The 21,667-nt window shown below is 50.4% G+C and overlaps 1 protein-coding gene across 1 annotated transcript in view; it reads right to left on the bottom strand.

Annotated features, from left to right (window-relative positions):
* The window catches only part of SHANK3 (SH3 and multiple ankyrin repeat domains 3), a 348,499-nt gene that overhangs the window by 267,609 nt on the left and 59,223 nt on the right, over window positions 1–21,667 (bottom strand). The window contains exon 3 of the mRNA XM_056846670.1: window positions 20,669–20,740. Coding sequence (XP_056702648.1) covers window positions 20,669–20,740 — 72 coding nt within the window. The remainder of the gene's footprint in view (window positions 1–20,668; window positions 20,741–21,667) is intronic.

Raw genomic sequence — 21,667 nt, 5'->3', positions numbered from 1 at the left:
ACAGATGCCCTAATGTATAATCACGTTGTTAGCATGAGTCTGGCAGACGCCATTATGAGCTGCCAGAAGGGCAGAAGGGGCCCACTAGTGATTGAGGCTACCAGGGGCATCACTCAGGAATGTAGTTTCGATTCTGCCTGAGGCTCAAGTTGTTATCTAGATGTAACGCCTACGTTTCTCTAATAGGATATGCTAATCCAAATGTATCCATTATTGGATCTTTGTGTATCTATGCACTATATTACGTATTTGTAACACCCCTGACCAAAAGTTATAAACGTTGTTGCAATCCCTTGTTCTCGGTGTGGATGGTCCCACGCTTTGGGGCAATTGCACCCGGCTGCTTTATTTTGGCCACAATGAACAGATCATTTAATCTTTCAACCTCCTGCTGTGTTATTATCATTGGCTACTAAATAATAATACAGGCATATCACAAGTTGGCAGCCATCACCACATCCTGGGGCAGGGAGTTCCACAATTTAACATCTACTACCTGGTTGAGTTCCCCCTTCAACATTCCCCCAGCCTTCCTTGTTAGCAGAGCCTTCACTACCCTTCCCCTTGTCCAGCACCTTCCGGGACTTGTCCCCAGTCTCACCATGCTCAGTCCCCACAGGACGATGGTGCTTTTGGAGGCCACAGACCACTGGACCACCTTATCTTCTCTCATGGGAAGTGCCCAACTCTGCCCCCAAAGCTAGAGAGAGAGTATGGGGGGAGGGGCACATGAACACATGAAGCTGCCTCCCACTGACAGGGTTGCCAGCTCCAGGTTGGGAAATACCTGGAGATTTTGGGGGCGGAGCCTGAGGAAGGCGTGGCTTGGGGAGGGGAGGGACTTCAATGCCATAGAGTCCAATTGCCAAAACGGCCATTTCCTCCAGGTGAACTGATCTCTGTCAGCTGGAGATCGGTTGTAATAATGGGAGATCTCCAGCTAGTACCTGGGGGTTGGCAACCCTACCCACTAAGCCATGGGTCCATCAAGGCCGGCCTTGTCTCCTCTGACTGGCAGCCCCCCCTGAAGGGTCTCATGCAAAGAGAGGCCTTTCACATTGCCTCAGGCCTGAGCCTTTTCTGCTGGAGATGCCAGGAAGGGAACATGCAAAGCTAAGATGCTTTACCCTAGAGCCAGTCCTGGGGTGGGGGGTGGGGGGCGGAGGGCATCTTTAAAACGCTGTGCATAATCTGTGCACCATAGGAAAAGGAGCTTTGCAGAACATGCAGAGTAGTTAACCTCTCAGTTAATGTTCTTGTCACTGAAATTATCCTTGATTGCTCCGAACTCTGCGGCCAGAACACCCCACCGAGAGGCCTCCTTTCTGCTGAGCCAGTTCTCCAGTTCGATGCAAAGACTCTAGGCAGCTCAGGTCACCTTCCCCATCTGAAAACCTTTCTTGTTTCCAGGTGTATTTTCAGGGGCGAGGGATGAATGCCCAGTGAGCTCTTCCCTGACTGGCCCTGCAGAGTGAATGCAGGAAACGAGAGTTCTGGGGTGGGGGAAACAGGGGAACACCCATCAGGAGTAGGGTTGCCAGCTCTGGGATAGGAAATACCTGGAGATTTTAGGGGTGGAGCCAGAGGAGCATTTGGGGAAGGGAAACACTTCAGTGGGGTCTAATGCCATAGAGTCCACCTTTCAAAGCGGCCATTTTCTCCAGATGAACTGATCTCTTTTGCCTGGAGATCAGTTGCAATCCCAGGAGATCTCCAACCACCACCTGGAGGTTGGCAACCCTAATCCTGAGTAGGGTTGCCAACCTCCAGGTACTAGCTGGAGATCTCCCGCTATTACAACTGATCTCCAGCCGATAGAGATCAGTTCACCTGAAGAAAATGGCCGCTTTGGCCATTGGACTCTATGGCATTGAAGTCCCTCCCCTACCCAAACCCCGCCCTCCTTAGGCTCTGCCCCAAAAACCTCCCAACGGTGGCAAAGAGGGACCTGGCAACCCTAATCCTGAGGCACTGTCCGCATGCAGGAGATGACCAAACCCTTTCCAAGAAATCCCAGTAAGACTGAGCGGAAGACTCTGGCAGTAGGGTCACTGGGGGGGGGGTTCACGGAGTGTTTGCTTCATGCAGCAAAAAGCAACACAAAACTTTGCAGCACTTCTTTGCACTCAGCCGCTGCTCAGCCTTTGTCTGCCACTTCCACACACCCCACCTAAATAATTCAGCTCGGCCGGCTCCCCCTGGGCACGCACCACCCTCCTCTCACCAAAAATTCCAGTCCACCAATAGGAAATGAGGCTCTGCACTCTGGTCCCAAACAGAACATAAGAACGGCCCTGCTGGATCAGCCCAAGGCCCATCCGGTCCAGCAGTCTGTTCACACCGCGGCCAACCAGGGGCCTCCAGGAAGCCCACAAACAAGGCGACTGCAGCAGCATCATCCTGCCGGTGTTCCACAGCTCCTAATATAACGGGCCTGCTCCTCTGATCCTGGAGAGAATAAGTATGCATCATGACTAGTAGCCATGGATAGCCCTCTCCTCCATGAACATGCCCACTCCCCTCTTAAAGCCTTCCAAGTTGGCAGCCATCACCACATCCTGGGGCAGGGAGTTCCACAATTTAACTATGCGTGGTGAGAAGAAATACCTCCTTTTATCTGTTTTGAATCTCCCCCTCCAGCTTCAGCAGAAGACCCCATGTTCTAGTATTATGGGAGAGGGAGAAAAGCTTCTCCCTGCCCACTCTGGACCAATGGCTCAGTGGGAGGCAGCGTCATGTGTTCATGTGCCCCTCCCCCCATACACTCTCCCTAGCTTTGTACACCGGAAGGCTTATTGCACCAAGTATGGGAAATGTGTGGAAAACACCTAAAGAGCGTTTGTGCTGGATGTGAGTTGCTATTCCCCCCCCCCGCACTTCTGCCCATTCTAACGTCTCTGAACCGTTTGCCATCAGAGCGCACCTCCAATGAAAGAGCGCTCCCAAGAGATAAGGGGGTGTGGAGGAGCACCACCTAATCGTGACGTTGCTTCTCCAGCAAGTCTCTGGAAGCGGGGGGGGGGGGAGGCGCTTGATCCGCAGCCTGGCCATTTCAAATCCAGCGCTCACGTGAAATGGAGCATGGATGGGATCGCCCCCCCTCCCTCAGAGCTGTTAAAGTTGGATGGGGGAAAACCCTCCCGCCCAAGTTCTAGGTATAATGCCCACCCAGGACCTCCGCAGACCCATGGAAATCGCCCCCCCTCTGAGAACCATGTGCAGGGCACCACTTTAAGGCGCTTGATCCGCAGCCCGACCATCTCAAATCCAGCGCTTACGAGAAATGGAGCTTGGATGGGATGGCGTGCCACCTCTCCCTGACCCACAGCTATACTTCGAGGCGAGGAGGCACAGGAACTCAACCCCAGCAGCATTTCGCATAAGCGCCTAGGTGTCCAAAATGTGGTTCGCGGGGCTCCCCCCCTCCCTCAGTGCTCTAAAAAAAACCTCCTGCCCAAGTTCTTGTGAAAACGAAAGGGGGGGGTTCCCTTCTCTCCCCCCCCCGTCTTTCCTATAGAAGCACCTTGATCATGAGCTGCATAGATTGGAAGGCTTATTGGGGAAATTCTAGGTGCACGAGCAGTCTCCAGCAACAAGGGGGAAAGGCAAGAGAGGAGATTTTTTTCACAGAAAATAAGACTCAACCCTTTGTCCCAACGACAGGTCAAGCAGATGGCGGAAAAAAATGGAGGACGCAAGGAGGAGAGGACTGACCACAAGACTGACCTGAGGGGGAGGGGAGGTGTGACCAGGAAGGGAGGAGTCAGAGGCAGCTGGGAGAAGTGGGCACGGGCAGAGGGAAGGGTCCTCAAAACGTCTGGGCGTTATGGCACCCAAGGAGAGAACATTATGGGAACGGAGTACGTTTTTAAATCGTCATTAAACTGTTTTGGGATACTGCGGACATTATATGCCTCCAAAACGGTTTCATGACCAAAACGGGAAAATGTGGTGTGGCGGGGAAGGAATGCTCCATGTTATAAAGGGTTCAGAAACATTCCCTGGACTGGGCACAATAAGCCTCAGAGTTGGGCATCTATTTGACAGTGGAACCAGCTCCCTAGGGTGGTGGTGGTGAGCTCCCCCTTCACTGGCAGTCTTCAAGCAGAGGCTTGTCAAGGATGCTCTAGGCTGATCCTGCATTGAGCAGGGGGTTGGGCTAGATGGCCTCTCTGGACCCTTCCAACGCTATGATTCTAATGGTCACTATGTGCCCTGGGCAAGTATAGCATTTCTTTTCATTCCCTCCACTTCACTCTTGTCTGCAGTAGCATCGACCTCTATCTCAGTGAGAGCAAATAAAATGTTTAAGAGCATAAAAACATAAGAAGAACCCTGCTGGATCAGACCAGGGAGGGCCCATCTAGTCGAGCATCCCGTCTCACACAATGGCCAACCCGTTACCCTGGAGGGCCATCAAATAGGGCACAGAGGCCGAGGCATTCCCCGGATGCTACTTCCTAGCACTGGGATTCAGAGGTTGACTGCCTCTGTACATGGAGGTTCACCTTCAGCCACCATGGCTAGTTAGCTATTAACGGACCTCTGCTCCATGAATCTGTCTAATCTCTTTTTAAAGCAGTCTATGCTAGTGGCCATTACTGCCTCCACTGGCAACAAATCCCACAGTTTAATTACTCAGTGAGTATAGGAGTATTTGCTTTTGGTTGCCCTGAATCTATTTGCCAACAATTTCACTGGGTGCTCCAAGTGCTACTAATATCCCTCATTCCTAATGGTGAAATAAAGGCCTTAAGGGGTTATTTTACCCCACTGTTAACTTGGGTAGTAGTCATTGATGGATCTCTCCTCCACAGAATCAGTCTTTTAAAGCCATCTATGCCCGTGGCCACCACTATGTCTACTGGCCATGAATTCCACATTTTAATCACTTTTTGAGTAAAGACATTATTTCCTTTTTGTCCATCTACAGTTTACTGCCCATCAACTTCACTGAATGCTCTCGAGTTCTAGTGCGATGGGAGATGGAAAAAGGTTCTCTCGATTCACTTTCTCTACTCCATGCATAATTTTATAAAACTCTTGTCCCTCCTTGGGTGTCTTTTTTCCCCCTAGACTGAAAAATCTCCAGCCTCTCCTCATAAGAAAGGTGCTCCAACCCCTTGATCATCTTGGTTGCCCTCTTCTGTGCTTTTTCCAGCTCTGCAACGTCTTTTCTGAGGCACAGTGACCAGAGGGGCCGTGGATCAGTGGTAGAGCATCTGCTTGGCATGCAGAAGGTCCCAGGTTCAATCCCCGGCATCTCCAGTTAAAAGGACCGGGCAAGTAGGTGATTGAAAGACCTCTCTGCCTGAGACCCTGGAGAGCCGCTGCCAGTATGAGTAGACAATACTGACTTTGATGGACCAAGGGTCTGATTCAGTACAAGGCATCTTCATGTGTTCAACTACACACAGTATTCCAAATGAGGTTGCGCCGCAAATGTATACAGAAGGATTACAATAATGGCTGTTTTATTTTCAAACGCTTTCCTAATCATTCCTAGCATAGTGTTTGCCTTTTTTTTTTTTTTTTTTTTTGCTACTGCCACACACTGAATTAACATTTTTCCTTGAGCTTTCCACTACAACACTGTTTCTTTGGTTACCCTACATAACTCTTTCATGGCAAGACTGAATCATAGAAGAATCACAGAATCACAGAGTTGGGCCAGACAGGCCATCTAGCCCAGCCCCCTGCTCAATGCAGGATCAGCCTAGAGCATCCCTGACAAGTGCTGGGCCAGCCGCTGCTTGAAGACTCAGAGAGGGGGAGCTCACCCACCTCCCTAGGAAGCCCATTCCACTGCTGAACTACTCTTACTGTAAAAAAAATTTCCCCTAATATCCAGCCAGTACCTTTCCACCCGCAATTTAAACCCATTATTGCGAGTCCTATGCTCTGCTGCCAACAGGAACAGCTCTCTTCCCTCCTCTGAGTGACAGCCCTTCAAATACTTCAAGAGAGCAGTCATGTCCCCCCTCAACCTCCTCTTCCCCAGACCAAACATTTCCAAGTCCCTCAGCCTTTCCTCGCAGGGCTTCTTGGCCTCCAGACCCCAGATCATCCTTGTCGCTCTCTGCATGTATCTCTGCTGACTGGAAAAAAAATCCTAACCAACGTTCCTGAACTCTTAGCCAGATAAATGTCAAAACTGACCAGATCTGAAAATGTTCCAATATCGTGATCCCATTTCCCCCCCAATGATTATCAGCTATAACAACTATATGACAGGACATTTTGGGTTCAGGTCTGCGTCAATTAATATCAGTTAATATGCACATTATTAGCAAATATTTTCCCTCTCTATGGAGAACTTGCAGCCAAGCTCAGACATGTGGGGCTAGAGAAAAGTCCTCCCCGGCAGGCTGGCATCTTCACACCTCTCTTGTGAGTCTGCGCCCCACCATCCAGAGTTTTAACCAGCGCGTACAGAGAGTGGCGCAAAGGGCACAGCCATGTTTGAGAAGGAACTGTCCCAGAGGACCCAAGAGACACATGGCAGAAACTCTGCCCCTCACATTTCATCTCTGGCTTCATTAGGTGTGTTACTAAGTAAGGGAAGGATTCTTTCCTCACCTTCTCAGTGTTCACCTGAATGCTTGCAGTGCTCCCCCTCCCCAAGAAAGGCGTGTGGTACCCTGGTGTCAGGGCACCTGCTGTGCTTTCAGGGGGTCTCTGGCTCAGTCCTCAAAATTCCCAGCAAGTGTTGGGAGCCGCAGCCTTGCTTTGGAGAGCCACTGCCAGCCAGTGATTTAGACAGACCAACAGTACAAGGTCATTGGGTACAACTCATTACCATGGCCTTAAGGCGCCCATCCCTAATGCCACCTCTGGCGGCTTCATTATGTTCACGGGACATTTTATAATGCCAAATGCTTTAGTGTTCATATCACTTTAACCTTGTCTGGTGCGTCGGCCTGAGAGAGACGAAGAAGTCTGCAGAGACGCTGAAGTATTCAAATGGCCGAGGTCCTTTTTAGCAGGCCGTATTCCAAGAGCAGCCATGAAGAAGCTAGAAAAGGTTTTTAAGTGTAAGGATGTGTCAACTGTCCACCAAGATTAAGTTCATTCATGCCATCATATTCCCTATTACTATGCATGGGTGTGAAAGCTGGACAATGAAGAAAGCTGACAGGAAGAAAGTAGACTCCTTTGAAATGTGGTGCTGGAGGAAAGGGTTACGGATACCGAGGACTGCCAAAAAAACCAAAAACAAATCAAGCCTGAACTGACCCTAGAAGCTCAAATGACTCAACTGAGGCTGTTGTACTCTGGTCACATTCTGAGAAGACAAGAGTCACTGGAAAAGACAATCATGCTAGGAAAAGCTGAGGGCAGCAGGAAAAGAGGATGGATGGACTCCATAAAAGAAGCCACGGCCCTCAGCTAGCATCCGAAGCTCATGTGGAGGAGTGGGGAATCAAACCTGGTTCTCCAGATTAGAGTCCAATGCTCCAAACCACTGCTCTTAACCACTACACCACGCTGGCTTGAAAAGAGCGTATAAGGGCAGATCAGCTGATTTAATCTGTTTCAAATTATCAGTTTTACTTAGCTGTTTTTAATTACGCCTTTCAATTTAACAGATGGTTATTTTTGCATTGCCACCCGCCTGAGTCTCGAGTGTGCTGGGAGTAAGGAGGATTGTATAAAACTTCCGAATAAATAAATGCTCCATCACCCACCGGTTGAGTTCACACACTGCCCGCAGCATTAAGCAGGGGGGTTGGACTAGATGGCCTCTATGGACCCTTCCAGCTCTATGATTCTATGAGCGTGCCCTGGAGCCGGGTGTTTGGCCGCATGCAGACAGCTCGGCTGTGCTTGAGCATGAGGAAAAGTGTGTGACTGTGGGTGTAGAATTCGGTACCCCTTTGTCACAGTTTCTGCTCCACCACCACCGTATCTTCAGCCACCTCCAACGTAAAAGCAGGTTGCTAAAAGCAAAAATCATGTTTGGCATTTTGCGCCGACCCTTCCCGTACTCTCTGCGCCTGATCAGAGCATCGCTCTGCTTTATTTACTTTTCTGTGTTTATCGTCTGCCTCTCTCATTGAGACTTACGGTGGATTACACGGGTGTAAGTCGGCGTGATCAATAGGCTGACCCATCGAACTGGCAACAGAGAAGGACTAGGGTTACAGAAACCGGAAACGAAGCCTAGAGACATGCTGTGTTAAGCAAAGCAGAAAACGGTATTACCTAAGTAGAAAACCATGTAGGAACAGCAGGATAATCGAGAAAGTGAATAGATAATGCATGCTGTTCCCTGTGCTAAAGTCCACAGTGCCACTGCCTTTATAAAAGCGCCTTGCTAAACCTTTTCTTTATAATATAGCCCTATTAACTTTAGAAAAATGCCCTCCTGAACTATTCTGTTTTACATAGTTTATGGAATGACAGAAGTTTGGGAGCCTTCCTTACTCCCTCCGGCAGGCCACTCTGAGAGGCAACAGAGAAACCGTGTGCAGGCAGCGGCTGATTTTGGCCATTCGCAGGGTGGCACACCCAGAACAACCTGCCCGGATGAGCAAAGCTGCTAAGGCAGAGCCTAGGAGGAGGAGAAAAGAGCAAGAGTCCAATAGCACCTTAAAGACTAACAAAAATTTCTGGCAGGGTATGAGCTTTCGTGAGTCACAGCTCACTTCTTCTGAAGTGGTATCTGAAGAAGTGAGCTGTGGCTCACTAAAGCCCTGCCAGAAATTTTGTTCGTCTTTAAGGTGCTCCTGGACTCTTGCTCTTTTCTACTGCTACAGACAGACTAATATGGCTACCCATCATGAGCAAGGAGGAGAGGCAGTCCTGCAGACGGGAGGGTCCAAGGCCATGAAGGGCTCTGTATGTGACAGCCAATACCTTGAACTGAAATCAGTGATTGACGGGCAGCCAACAGAGTGACTGCAGAATGGGACTAATTTGCACGCTCTGCCTAGCGCCTGATAATAGCCGAGCTATGGTGTTCTGTACCAACTGGCATCTCCAAGTTGACTTCAAGGGCAGCCCCAAGAAGAATACATTGCTATAGTCAAATCATGTTACCATGGCATGGATCCAGGTGGCCAGATCAGCAAAGTCAAAGTAAGGGACCATTGTACAGGCTTGACTAAGTTGGAAGGGTTTTTGTTGTTGTTGTTCTTTTGCAGCTGCATTACTCTGTTTCTCTAGCAGTTTTGCTGGATTCGGTCTAACCCCTAAGCTCTCGACTGAGTCAGCAAGGGTCAGCTGAACGCCACTGAGGGTGCGCTTTGAGACCTCTGCCTTCCCAACCAGCATTACCTCCCCTCACTCAAACACCCCACCCACAGTACTGCTAGATACCTTTTTTCCTGGCTTTATGACAAAAACTGGAAACTGCGATATCACTATGATATCGCATACTACTGATTTTTTTTTTAAAAATGAACCCTTATGAACAAGCTAGCCCATTACAGTCATCTTTGTAGGTCCTGCTTCGGGTGCCCCCACCTTCTGAGATCAGGAAGGTGGCAATTCAGGAGAGGGCCTTCTCGGTCATGGCACCGAAGCTCGGGAACTCTCTCCCCAGGGAGAGTCACCAATCCCCTTCTGTTGCCACCTTCCACAAGCGGATGAAGACTTTTCATTTGGCCTTCCCTCAGTGATCCCTCCTTCCCAACCACCATTTTTTTGTTTTGCATGTATTTAAACTGTTTTGAGTATATTTCAACTCTGTTTTTAAACTCTTTAAAAATTGTTTTCATAATTTATGTTGGGAGGAGGGATGCTAATGAACACACGAAGCTGCTTTATACTGAATCAGACTCTTGGTCCATCAAAGTCAGTATTGTCTACTCTGACCGGCAGCGACTCTCCAGGGTCTCGGGCTGAGGTCTTTCACATCACCTACTTGCCTAGTCCCTTTAACTGGAGATGCCGGGGATTGAACTTGCATGCCAAGCAGATACTCTGCCACTGAACCACAGCCCCCCCCCCCACAATGGTTTCATGTGATTTAACCATGTTTGTTTTAAATTGTTAGCCACCTTGGTGGCCCTTGTAAGGGCAGAAAGGCGGGACACACATTGTGTAAATAATAAATAACAATGCTAAATGCCAGGGGGAAGCCCTCTGACAGCTGGGAGTGGGATGGAGTGGTGGGCATGTTGGGGAGAAGAAATGGTGCCAGATGCAATCAGGGAGATTTGGAAATGTGCACCTTCCTGTCCACATGCAGGTGGACCCATGATGACTATGATGTTTCTGGGAACAGAAGATCAAAGCAGGTTCTGGAAACCATGGGAGCAAAAAGAAAAAGGGAAACGGAAGAAGGTGAACAGGATCGGGACGTGGAGCAGATACTCTGAGACCTTCATTCCCAGCCTTATTGGTATGGCAACCCACAAGCTCAAATTTACTTGGAATGTCATCCCATTGATTTACTGTCATGTGACTGTAAGTTTTTGACAGCCATTGTTTTTATTTATTTTAACTCCAAGTTTGCCCATTTTATAATCATTACTTACATTTAAGTTATCCAAGCAAAAATTTACTGTCCCTCTAAATGTGGAATTTGTTGAAATATTTATTGCACACCTGTAAGTTTTTTATGCAAATGTAAGAACACAACTATCTGATTGCACGTTATAGCTTTATGAGCTCTAAAAATTACAGACACAGGCAAATGGATCTTGTTGAACCTTGAAGGTTCCCAGATCTATTTATTCTTTAACTATTTAGAATATAATTTTAAAAATAGTACCAAGAATTAATGCTTCTCTCCCACACCCCTAACAGGATGCACAATCCTTTGCATTTCTACTCAGAAGTGTCTATACTGAACAGGGCTTGCTCGTAGGTAACTGGGCATAGGATTGCTTTGTAAGAAAGCCCCATTGAATTAAATGGGATTTACTTCCGGTAAAACACTCAAACCTGAAGTCCTGCTCTTACAATACTGTTTTAGAATGGAAGGATCCACACACACACCCATTCCGATATTCCATTTAACTCCAGTGGAACATTTCTCCTTTTGGGAAACATATCTGTTGCTCAATATTAAGCATCTTCTGCTTTCTTCTTATCATCCGCTCAGATTAGAGTCCGGACATCCTGTCTCTGCCACTGGCTGGCGTGAGGAGGCATTTTAAGCTTGTGAGATACAGGCTCGAGGAGAACACCTGAGAGATCCTTCCTGGATTTAAAAACACAGGCTTACATGACAGGAAGGTACAAAAAGATCGTTCTGTTCCTTCACAGCAGCAAAGAAATTGCAGGCATGAAGCAGGGAAGAGAAGCGCCAGCAACTTCCCTGGTCATTCCTTTGGCCATTTGTTGCAACTGCCCAACAGGCCAGCAATCCAGAAATGGCCTTTAAAGCACGCCTCAGTAACTGACCGCTTAGAAACCCCCAGGTGGTATTAACATCAGGGAGGTGGTGGCTAAAGAAATGGGGGGAAATTCAGCAAGGCAAATCGCTCCTGTAAAAAAACATACACACACCCCTCAAGAGTTTCAGCACGAGTTCAGCTGGGCACCAGGCAAGGACGGGCAGGACACAGCCGCCATAAGCCAATAAAAGCCTGCGGCCCACTTCAGAAGGCTTTATGACCCACTTGCAGGTCGCGACCCACAGGCTGGGAAACGCAGCTCTGAGAAACTCCGCTGCAGTTTGAGAGCCGGGGCAGAGGAGAGTCATAAGAACATCAGAAGAGCCCCGCTGGATCTGACCAGGGAGGGTCCATCCAGTCCAACATCCTGTCTCACACAGGGGCCGGCCAGTTCCTCTGGAGATCCAACAACAGAGCTTAGAGCCCTGCTGGATCTGACCAGGGAGGGTCCATCTAGTCCAGCATCCCGTCTCACACAGTGGCCAACCAGTTCCTCTGGAGGGCCAAGAACTGGACGTAGAGGCCGAGCATTAGAACCTTAGAAAAGCCCTGCTGGATCAAACCAGGGGTCCACATGGAAGCAGGCCTGGTCCGTTCCCAGTGAGAACAGAGGCACCGATTCACAGAGCAGCATTTCCCACCTCCCATTCCTCCCTTTCTGGAGGAGGCGACAGAAAGGCGTGAGCGCTGCCTTTAACCCAGAGGGGGCGAAGCTGCAAGTAAACAGGCATCCCATTGATTCCCCACCACAAGCTGTCAGATAATCAATTTTCTGAGGCCACAAAAAAAAAAAAAAAACAGAGGCCTTTGGCTGCCAGCTCTGGAGGACAACCCAAGGGGAAGAGAGAGATTCTCTCGTCTGGCTGCACAAAGCATTCCAGCTGGGAATATGCAGGATCCCAGCAGTAGCCCCACGGCAGGCGGGTTTGTGCACCGCCTTCCCATGCACCAAAACTGAACCTTCCAAAACAGCTCTGGGTCAAAACCCTGATGAGCTCTGGCTCTAATTTCACCTTTAAACGCAGGTCCCAGATACCCCAGGAAACACACATGGACAAGCAAAATAGAGTTAAATACGAAGGCTGCCATCATAGACTCAAGCAGGGCCAGCTGATGACCTTCTGGGGCCAGAGGCAGAAAAGGCAAATGGCCTTTCACGTTCTCACACTCATGCACACTAATTAGCATGAAGAACAACCCCCTGGCAAAAGAAGAAGAAGATACCGACTTTCTCTACCACTTAAAGGAGAATCAAACCGGCTTACAATCACCTTCCCTTCCCCTCCCTACATCAGACACCATGTGAGGTAGGTGGGGCTGAGAGAGTGTGACTAGCCCATGGCCACCCAGCTGGCTTCATGGGGAGGAGTGAGGAAACCAACTTGGTTCACCAGATTAGCCTCCGCCACTCATGTGGAGGAGTGGGGAATCAAACACGGTTCTCCAGATCGGAGTCCACCGCTCCAAACCATCACTATTAACCACTACACCACGCCGGCTCTCTCCTGGTGGGATTTATTTCAGGGAAAACACACAGAAATGTGGGTTGTGCCTTGCGGATCGTATAAACACACATGAAGCTACTTCATACTGGATCAGAATCTTGGTTCCTCAAAGTCAGTATTGCCTGCTCAGACCAGCAGCAGCTCTCCAGGATCTCGGGCATAAGGTCTTTCCCATCGTCCACTGCCTGGTCCTTTTAACTGAAGGTGCCAGGGACTGAACCTGGGACCTTCTGTGTGCCAAGCAGATGCCCTACCATTGAGCCATGGCCCCTCCCCTAATTATACAACTCTCCGCTTTTTCTCTTTCCTGCTCCAGCACCTTCAAGTGCATCCAGGCATTCACCAATCCTTCCAGTTGCCTCCTGAACATAAGAACATAAGAAAGGCCCTACTGGATCAGACCCAGGCCCATCAAGTCCAGCAGTCTGTTCACACAGTGGCCAACAAGATGCCTCTCGGAAGCCCCCAAACAAGACAACTGCAGCAGCACCATCCTGCCTGTGTTCCACAGCACCTAATATATTAGGCATGGTCCTCTGATCCTGGAAATAATAGGTATGCATCATGAACAGTATCCATTTTGACTAGTAGCCATTCACAGCCCCTGTCCTCCATAAGAACATCAGAAAAGCCCTGATGGATCAGACCAAGGCCCATCAAGTCCAGCAGTCTGTTCACACAGTGGCCAACCAGGAACCTCTAGGAAGCCCACAAGCAAGACGAGTGCAGCAGCATTATCCTGCCAGTGTCCCACAGCACCTGATATAATAGGCCTGCTCCTCTGATCCTGGAGAGGATAGGTATGCATCATGACAAATATCCATTTTGACTAGTAGCCATGAATACCCCTCTCCTCCATGAACATATCCAGGCAAAAGCCATATGTGCTTGTTTCCCTCTGACAGCAGTGTGAGGCTGCTGAGCACATAAAATGCGTGCTGGACTTCTGCCCAAGCATGAATTCAAGAGGTGCCGCTGGAGAGCAAGGACTCTTCCCAGAGGCCCCACTGTCCCCCCCTCTCCCCCGCCTGCCCTTTCCCGTCAACAGAGTCCGAGCAGCACGGGAGGGTGGGGGTACCTTAATCTTTGCTCCAGACCGACCATGTCCCGCAGCTGGCTGGGGGTCCCCCTGCCGAGGAGGCCGTTTCCTTCCCAGAGAGGCCCCCATCTGCAGCCTCCCCCTGCCCCTCTGTGCTTCATCCCTGCTTCATTTCCACCCTGGCTTTGGGGCAGGGCGTCGTGCTCGCACCCAGATGGCCGGCCACGCAGGCTCACACATTCCACAACCTTCATCCCTTCCAAGCAAAACAGCAGCAGCCTGCGCTGAGGGGATACTTTACACCAAGGCTGGTTTCCCAAACGATTGTTTCTTGGAGCAAGCAGGCAGCAACGGCAGGCGAAGGCCACGCTTCCCCTCTCCCAGCCTTGGTTTCTTCGTCTCTCCGGACAGCTGCCTCTCCAAACAGGCCCCCCTCTTATGCTGCCCACCCCGCTCGGCTCAAGTGCTGCAGGCCAGAGAGTGAAAGGGACACGTGTATGCCAGCTGCCCGCAGCACTGGGGCCTCAAATCAAACACTGGGGTGTGTGTGTGAGTAGCACTAGAGCAGCCCACCAGCCTGGCCCTTCTACTGGAACCCCCAGCGCCCCCCCTCCAGTGGGTCCCAGAGATCACTTGCTCACAGTCCAGGCCAAAAGAAAGGAAAAACAAGTGTTGTATACAGTGAAGCAAAAATCAAACCAACACCAGGCTAAGAAAATTGACCAATCTATATTAACCAAAGCTTAGCATAATGTATAATAGTAATATCAAAATCAAACATATAACAGTTATAACGTCCACGCATACAAGCGCAAATGCGCTAAGTAACCCAACCTCACAAAAGAGATAGAAACAGGTCTAGTCTAACAAGTCCACAGTGCACTCCAAAATAAAGAGTCTTCTGCAGGATATGATCACCAAATTGATAAAGAAATTATATTAGCTATTGAAGAAATAGAATTTCTTTATCAACTTGGTGTTGTTAGCCTGGTGTTGTTGTGTTTGGTTTTTGCTTCACAGTCCAGGCCAGCCTGGGTGACCAGGAGCCAACGGGAAGGAGGGAGGGGGGCGGGCGGGTGTGCCTCTTGCGAATTTGAGCAGAATTCTTCTCCTTTCTCCGCCTCTTTTGTTCCCGCAAATGGTATAAATGTTATTGCTGCTTATGCTGTTGTTATTATAGATGTAGTGTTTGCTGCCATAGTTGACGGCACCTGGTTTTATTGTTGTATATTTTATGTAATTTATGGATTGGTTTTAAATTGTTCTAAAAGATTGTGAGCCGCTCTGGGCCTGGCTTGGCCAGGAAAGGGCAGTCTATAAATCCAATCAATCAACCAATCAATCACAAAGCTACCTGTGGCTCAGTGACAGAGCATCTGCTGGGCATGCAGAAGGTCCCAGGTTCAATCCCCGACATCTCCAGTTAAATGGACCAGGCAGGTAGGTGATGTGAAAGACCCCTGCCTGAGACCCTGGAGAGCCGCTGCCGGTCTGAGTAGACTGTACTGACTTTGATGGACCAAAAGGTCTGATTCAGTAGAAGGCAGCTTCATGCGTTCACGTGTTGGACAGCGGCCTTGGTCTGGGGAGTCCAGGGAGAAGGGCTGCTCCGCTCCGGGCTTATGGACTGCTGACCTTCTCTTTCTTCCATCAGGATTGTTAAGAATTGTTTCTTGATCCCATTTGAGCAGCTACATCATACTACGCTGTGTGCTGCTCTGTAGGTCTGGGACGGGAGGAACGGTGCCAATGTCCATTACACAAAAACATGTCCAGAGCTGTCGCTTCCTTTCTCTCCAGCAAAGGCCAGCACAAAGTCACACTCCAACACAAATCCGACAAGGGGACCCACATGCTCCCAACACAGCTGCAACTTGTGAAGAGCCAGTCATGAGCACAGCAATCTTGGCTTTGGATAGACTAGGCGGCACTCCTCAGGAGGTCTACTCAGAAGCAAGCCCCGTTGTATTCATTAGGGCTTACTCCCAGGAAAGTGTTCTAGCGGCTGCAGCCCAAGCGAGGTAAACGGACCCCTGGCTTTCCTTTTCTCCCCAGGTTGAGCTCCCAGCCCCCCCCCCCCAAGCTCATGGGGAATCCTCCCTGGGATCCCAAGCCCTGAGAGGGAGACTCCCCACTGAGGCCCACCTTCCTCATGTGACCGGGCAATGGGGCTGCTCTTTTCTGATGACAGGGCCCTCGACTCCGACAGTGATGCCCCAACTGGATTCGCTCCACTCTGGGGCCTCACCCAAAACACAATGAATATGCTGATCTTCTGGGCATGGAGTAGGGGTCACTGGGGCTGTGGGGGGGAGGAAGGAGGGAGTTGTGAATTCCCTGCATTGTGCAGGGGGTTGGACCAGATGAACCTGGTGGTCCCTTCCAACCCTATGATTCTATGGTTCTATATCCACCGTGGTTATTGCAGAAAACTTAGGGACTCTCATGCGGTCCTGAGGAAGCGCTTCCACCAAGTGGTCTTGACAGTGGTAAAATTACTTCAGATACTCTCAACGGCAACTATGCTTTGAGGAGGGAAGGGAGGTGTTCCTGTTGGCAGCAGAGGAGAGGACTCACAATAATGGGTTTAAATTGCGGGTGGAAAGGTACCAGGCTGGATATTAGGGGGGAAATTTACAGTGAGAGTAGTTCAACAGTAGAATCAGCTGCCTGGGGAGGTGGTGAGCTCCCCCTCAGTGGCAGTCTTGAAGCAGAGGCTGGACCAGCACTTGTCAGGGATGCTCTAGGCTGATCCTGCATTAAGCAGGGGGTTGAACAAGATGGTCTCTATGGCCCCTTCCAACTCTAGGATTCTATAACAACAGTTTGTCTATCCTGCCAAGGTGGGGTCGCTGTGCTTTCAGATAAGCCCCCTTGCAGGGTTTCCTGACAGACGGCAACAGGAACTCTTGGGCATCTTTGCTGGGCAGGGCCACCTTAACAACAGTTGCACTGTTGCAAGAAATGAGTGCTCTGAACTTTTTCCAAACTTCATAGCAAACCCCTGCTCACAATCGGCTCATTGGCATTCCCCAGCTATGCTTCCCTCAGCAGATCTGCAGATGGGCCGTAGTCCCGAAAGCGCTTCGCAGGACGATGCCAGCGATTCAAGGAGACTTTTTTTAGCATGCTGGATTTCTGGCAACTTTAGCCAATGCAGAAGCGGTTCTCTTGCCAACAAACAGCCCGATCCCTGCACACTAGGAGGGCCCTTCGACAGAAGCAGGGACTCATCTCTAGGGGCCGGGGGGGATCCAAACCCCACCATTCTGTTTGTGATGTGGGCAATGTTTTGGACCGGGAAATGTGCACGGTTTGGGGATCCCAGGGTCCCGCCTCGACTGACGAGAAGTGAGGGCAGCCAGTGTAGTGTAGGGGTTAGAGCAGGGGCATCAAGCAGTTTCGGGACTTCTGGGGAGGGGCTGTAGCTCACTGGTAGAGCATCTGCTTGGCATGCAGAAGGTCCCAGGTTCAATCCCCAGCTTCTCCAGTTAAAGGGACTAGGAAAGTAGGGGATGTGAAAGACCTCTGCCTGAGACCCTGGAGAGCCATGGAGAGGGGATATGGCTCAGCGGCAGAGCATCTGCTTGGCATGCAGAAAGTCCCAGGTTCAATCCCTGGCATCTCCAGCTAAAGGGGCTATGGACTAGGCAAGTAGGTGATGTGTTCACTGTGTGAACAGACTGCTGGAGTTGATGGACCTTATGTCCACAGCTCAGTGGTAGAGTAGCTGCCTGGCAGAAGGACACGGTCACCCGGCAAGCTTTTAAGGCAGAGTGGGGTTTTGAACCTAGCAGAGGAAGGGGTGGAGTTGCAGGCCATGTTTGCAGGAGGAACTGGGCTGGTATGGGTGTGCCTCCTGTTCCTCTCTGTTGCTCTCCACGAGGCTTGGGGGGAAAGGAACAGCATGGTCAGCCCTGCTCCTTTATACAAAGGAAGGCCTCTGCCTTTGGGCTCTCCGGTGCTCATAACACCCCCCCCCCCCCCGTTTATTCCAGCTCTGATAAATCTTCCTTGCCAAGCGCCGAACAACCTCTCTGTAATCCTCAGAGGAAGGTGTGTATTAATACAGGGGGCAAAACACAAGTAAAGGGAGAGAGATGGACGGACTTGCCCTGGGCCAAGCCAAATAATTTATGTGCTGCTGGTGTTTGGCAAGCTTCTATATACCAACATCGACAGGAGACCCCCGATGTTAGTCAAAGCTAATAGGCATGTGAGAGTGAGGAAGGATCTACATGACCAAATGGCAAAGGACATTTGCACAGCTGGAGCAGCGGGCCGGAGTTGCCTCTTGGGACATTTCCTGCTCACGTTTTATGTCGGTAATATTGCTGTGGGCACCTTTTCCCCAAGCGTCTGTTTCGCTTGGCCTGACACTGCTTACGTTTGATGCTCTCGTTGCTTTTGCTCAAATTGGGTTGAGAATTTCCATCTAGACATTAGGAAGACTCTTCTAACAGTTAGAGCTGTTCCGCAGTGGAACAGGCTTCCTCGGGAGGTGGTTAAGTGCTCCTTCCCTGGAGGTTTTTAAGCAGAGGTTAGATGGCCATCTGTCAGCAATGCTGATTCTATGACCATAGGCAGTTCATGAGAGGGAGGGCATCTTGGCCATCTGGGCATGGAGTAGGGGCCCTGGGGGTGTGGCGGGGAGGTAGTTGTGAAATTACTGCATTGTGCAGGGGGTTGGACTAGATGACCCTGGTGGTCCCTTCCAACTCTATGATTCTATGAGACGTCTGCTAAAGAGACTCTGCGTCTTTTGTCAATGGGAAGAATTAACCGTCCATCAGAGCCAAGCTAAGGGGGGAGGGGGGTTGGGGAAGCGACATGATCTCTTGGTATAGGTGGCAGTTGTGAACTGTTAGACACTCCATTCAATAAGCATTTTGCTTGGAAGTAATGCCGATTTCTGGAAGGGCTCAAGGCCTCTAAACCCGTGCAAGTGAGTCCTCTTCCATTATTTATTATTTATTTACTTCCTTTAAAAAGGTAGCCCCCAGTGTAAGCACTGGGTCATTACTGACCCATGGAGTGAGAGGGGTGTGACGGGCCCAAGGTCACCCAGTGAGCTCCCATGGCACAGTGGGGATTCAAACCTGGGTTTGAAACTGTAACCCAGGGGTGTCAAACTCAATTGTTACGAGGGCTGGATATGACATAAATGTCATGTGGTTGGGCCGGGCCATGCCTTGCCAGCCCATAACGAGAGTGGGGTGGGTGGGGGGGGACTGCCTTGGCTGGCTTACGGGCTGGATAAGAGCTCTCAAGGCCTTGAACACATGAAGCTGCCTTATACTGAATCAGACCCCTGGGTCCATCAAAGTCATTATTGTCTACATAGACTGGCAGCGGCTCTCCAGGGTCTCAGGCAGAGAGGTCTTTCACTTCCCCTACTTGCCTAGTCCCTTTAACTGGGGATGCCGGGGATTGAACCTGGGACTTTCCGCATGCCAAGCAGATGCTCTCCCACTGAGCCACAGCCCCTCTCCCTGGTGACCGGTGCAGCCCTTTCATGTTCTCCAGGCCACTGCTAAAGACAGGATACTGGTCGGGGAGGGGGGTTCTGGCTCTGTTCCTGCTCTTATCAGATATGATCTGGATGGACTGCAATCTTCCCCAAGCCCTTGGGACAGAAAAGGAACCCAAAGGCACACAAATGCAAACACTGGGGGTGGGGGCACCAGCCACGAGGAGCTCGTCTGCCATGCCCCAAGGCTTGCCGAATGCTTCTGCCTGGAGAGCAGGGATCTATCTGGGTAAACAAGCAGGACGGGGAGATCCTCTTCCCACTCTGCACCATCCAAAATTATTAGAGGGCTAGAGCAACTTCCCCATGAGGAGCAGTTAAAACACTTAGGGCTGTTTAGTTGGAAAGAAGGCGGTTAAGGGGAGACATGATAGAGGTCTATAAAATTATGCATGTTTTGGAGACATTGGACAGGGAGAGGCTTTTCTCCCTCTCTCATCATACTAGAGCGCGAGGTCATCTGCTGAAGCTGGAGGTGGAGAGATTCAAAACTGATAAAAGGAACTATTTCTTCACACAACGCCTAGTTCAGTTGTGGAACTCCCTGCCCCAGGATGTGGTGATGGCTGCCAACTTGGAAGGCTTTAAGAGGGGAGTGGACATGTTCATGGAAGAGAGGGCTATCCATGGCTACTAGTAAAAATGGATGCTAGTCATGATGCATTCCTATTCTCTCCAGGATCAGAGGAGCAGGCCTAATATATTGGGTGCTGTGGGACACAGGCAGGATAAATGCTTCTGCAGTCGTCTTGTTTGTGGTTTCCTAGAGGCACCTGGTCGGCCACTGTGTGAACAGACTGCTGGACTTGGTGGGCCTTGGTCTGATCCAGCAGGGCTTTTCTTATGTTCTCATGTTTTTATCCACTGCCTTTTTCTCCCTGCCCAGCAACTGCTGCTTCTGACAACCTCTGGAAGTTTATGAGTTCTTTCCTCCCGGCAGGTGTGGAAAACCACAGGCTAGAACAGCAACTAAGTGCCCCGGGCTCTGCAGAGCGGCACCAGAAAGGGGATGAGGATCTGCCAGCTGAAAACACCACCATAAAAAGGGGGAAAGGATCCCCCCCCTCTCATAAAGGGGCCTGTAAGACCTTTAGGGCTTGTGTCCAATGAAACGGCTGGTCCCACCCCCACTCCCGCTCCTGGGGCTGACCCCATCCGAAAGACACAGGCTTGCTGGCATCACATGCAGGAGAGAGGCCTTCCGCACTCCAGAAACACATCCCAGGGGCTTCACGCCGGCACTTACCTTGGTGTGTAACTTGGCAAACTGCTTGTCATCCAGCAGGCTGTGGGTGTACACTCGCCTCTTGTACCGGAACTGGAGAAGGACAGACAAGGGGGGGGGAGTGTCACCGCAGGACCCTCGAGCACAGCCCAACCTCCGCCACAGACGGCACGTGCTGCCTGCATATCGATTTCCATCACCCCTCCATCCATCCAGCACAGCCAGCGAAGCCGCAGTTCAGAAGCTCCGTGTCATAAGATCAACAAGATCAAACACTCCATTACAACTGCATCTATATTTTAAAAAGGTCAAAATCACCCAACTCGGGCTGCATCTTGACAGCTGAAACCTTCAACAAGGTGCTGCAGCTCTGCTGGAAATGGCCCCTGGGCTGGCCGGTCCAAATCCCAGGAGCAAGACTTCATGGGAGGAAGTCAGGCCCCACATACACCTCCCTAGGTGCCCTTGCATGACCCACTGAGAGGGTATTGTCCCAGAGGGCAGCTGGGTGACAGGCAGAGAGGAAGAAGAAGAGTTGGTTTTTATATGCCGATTTTCTCTACCTTTTAAGGAGAATCTAACCGGCTTACAATCCCCTTCCTCTCCCCACAAGACACCTTGTGAGGTAGGTAGGGCTGAGAGAAGAAGAGTTGGTTTTTATATGCCAACTTTCTCTGCCACTTAAGGAAGAATCAAACCTGCTTACTATCACCTTCCCTTCCCCTCCCTACAACAGACACCCTGTGGGGTAGGTAGGGCTGAGAGAGTGTGACTTGCCCAAGGTCACCCAGCTGGCTTCGTGTGGAGGAGTGGGGAAACCATCCCGGTTCTCCAGATTAGCCTCCGCCGCTCATGTGGAGAAGTTGGGGAATCGAACCCGGATCTCCAGATCAGAGTCCACCGCTCCAAACCACTGCTCTTAACCACTACACCACGCTGGCTCTCTGAGAGAGCTCGAAGAGAGCCGTGACTAGCCCAAGGTCATCCAGCTGGCTTCATGTGGAGGAGTGAGGAAACCAA

The sequence above is a fragment of the Euleptes europaea genome, chromosome 3 (assembly GCF_029931775.1).
Source record: "Euleptes europaea isolate rEulEur1 chromosome 3, rEulEur1.hap1, whole genome shotgun sequence".
Classification (NCBI taxonomy): Eukaryota; Metazoa; Chordata; class Lepidosauria; order Squamata; family Sphaerodactylidae; genus Euleptes; species Euleptes europaea.
This window is presented reverse-complemented; position numbering and strand designations above follow the sequence as displayed.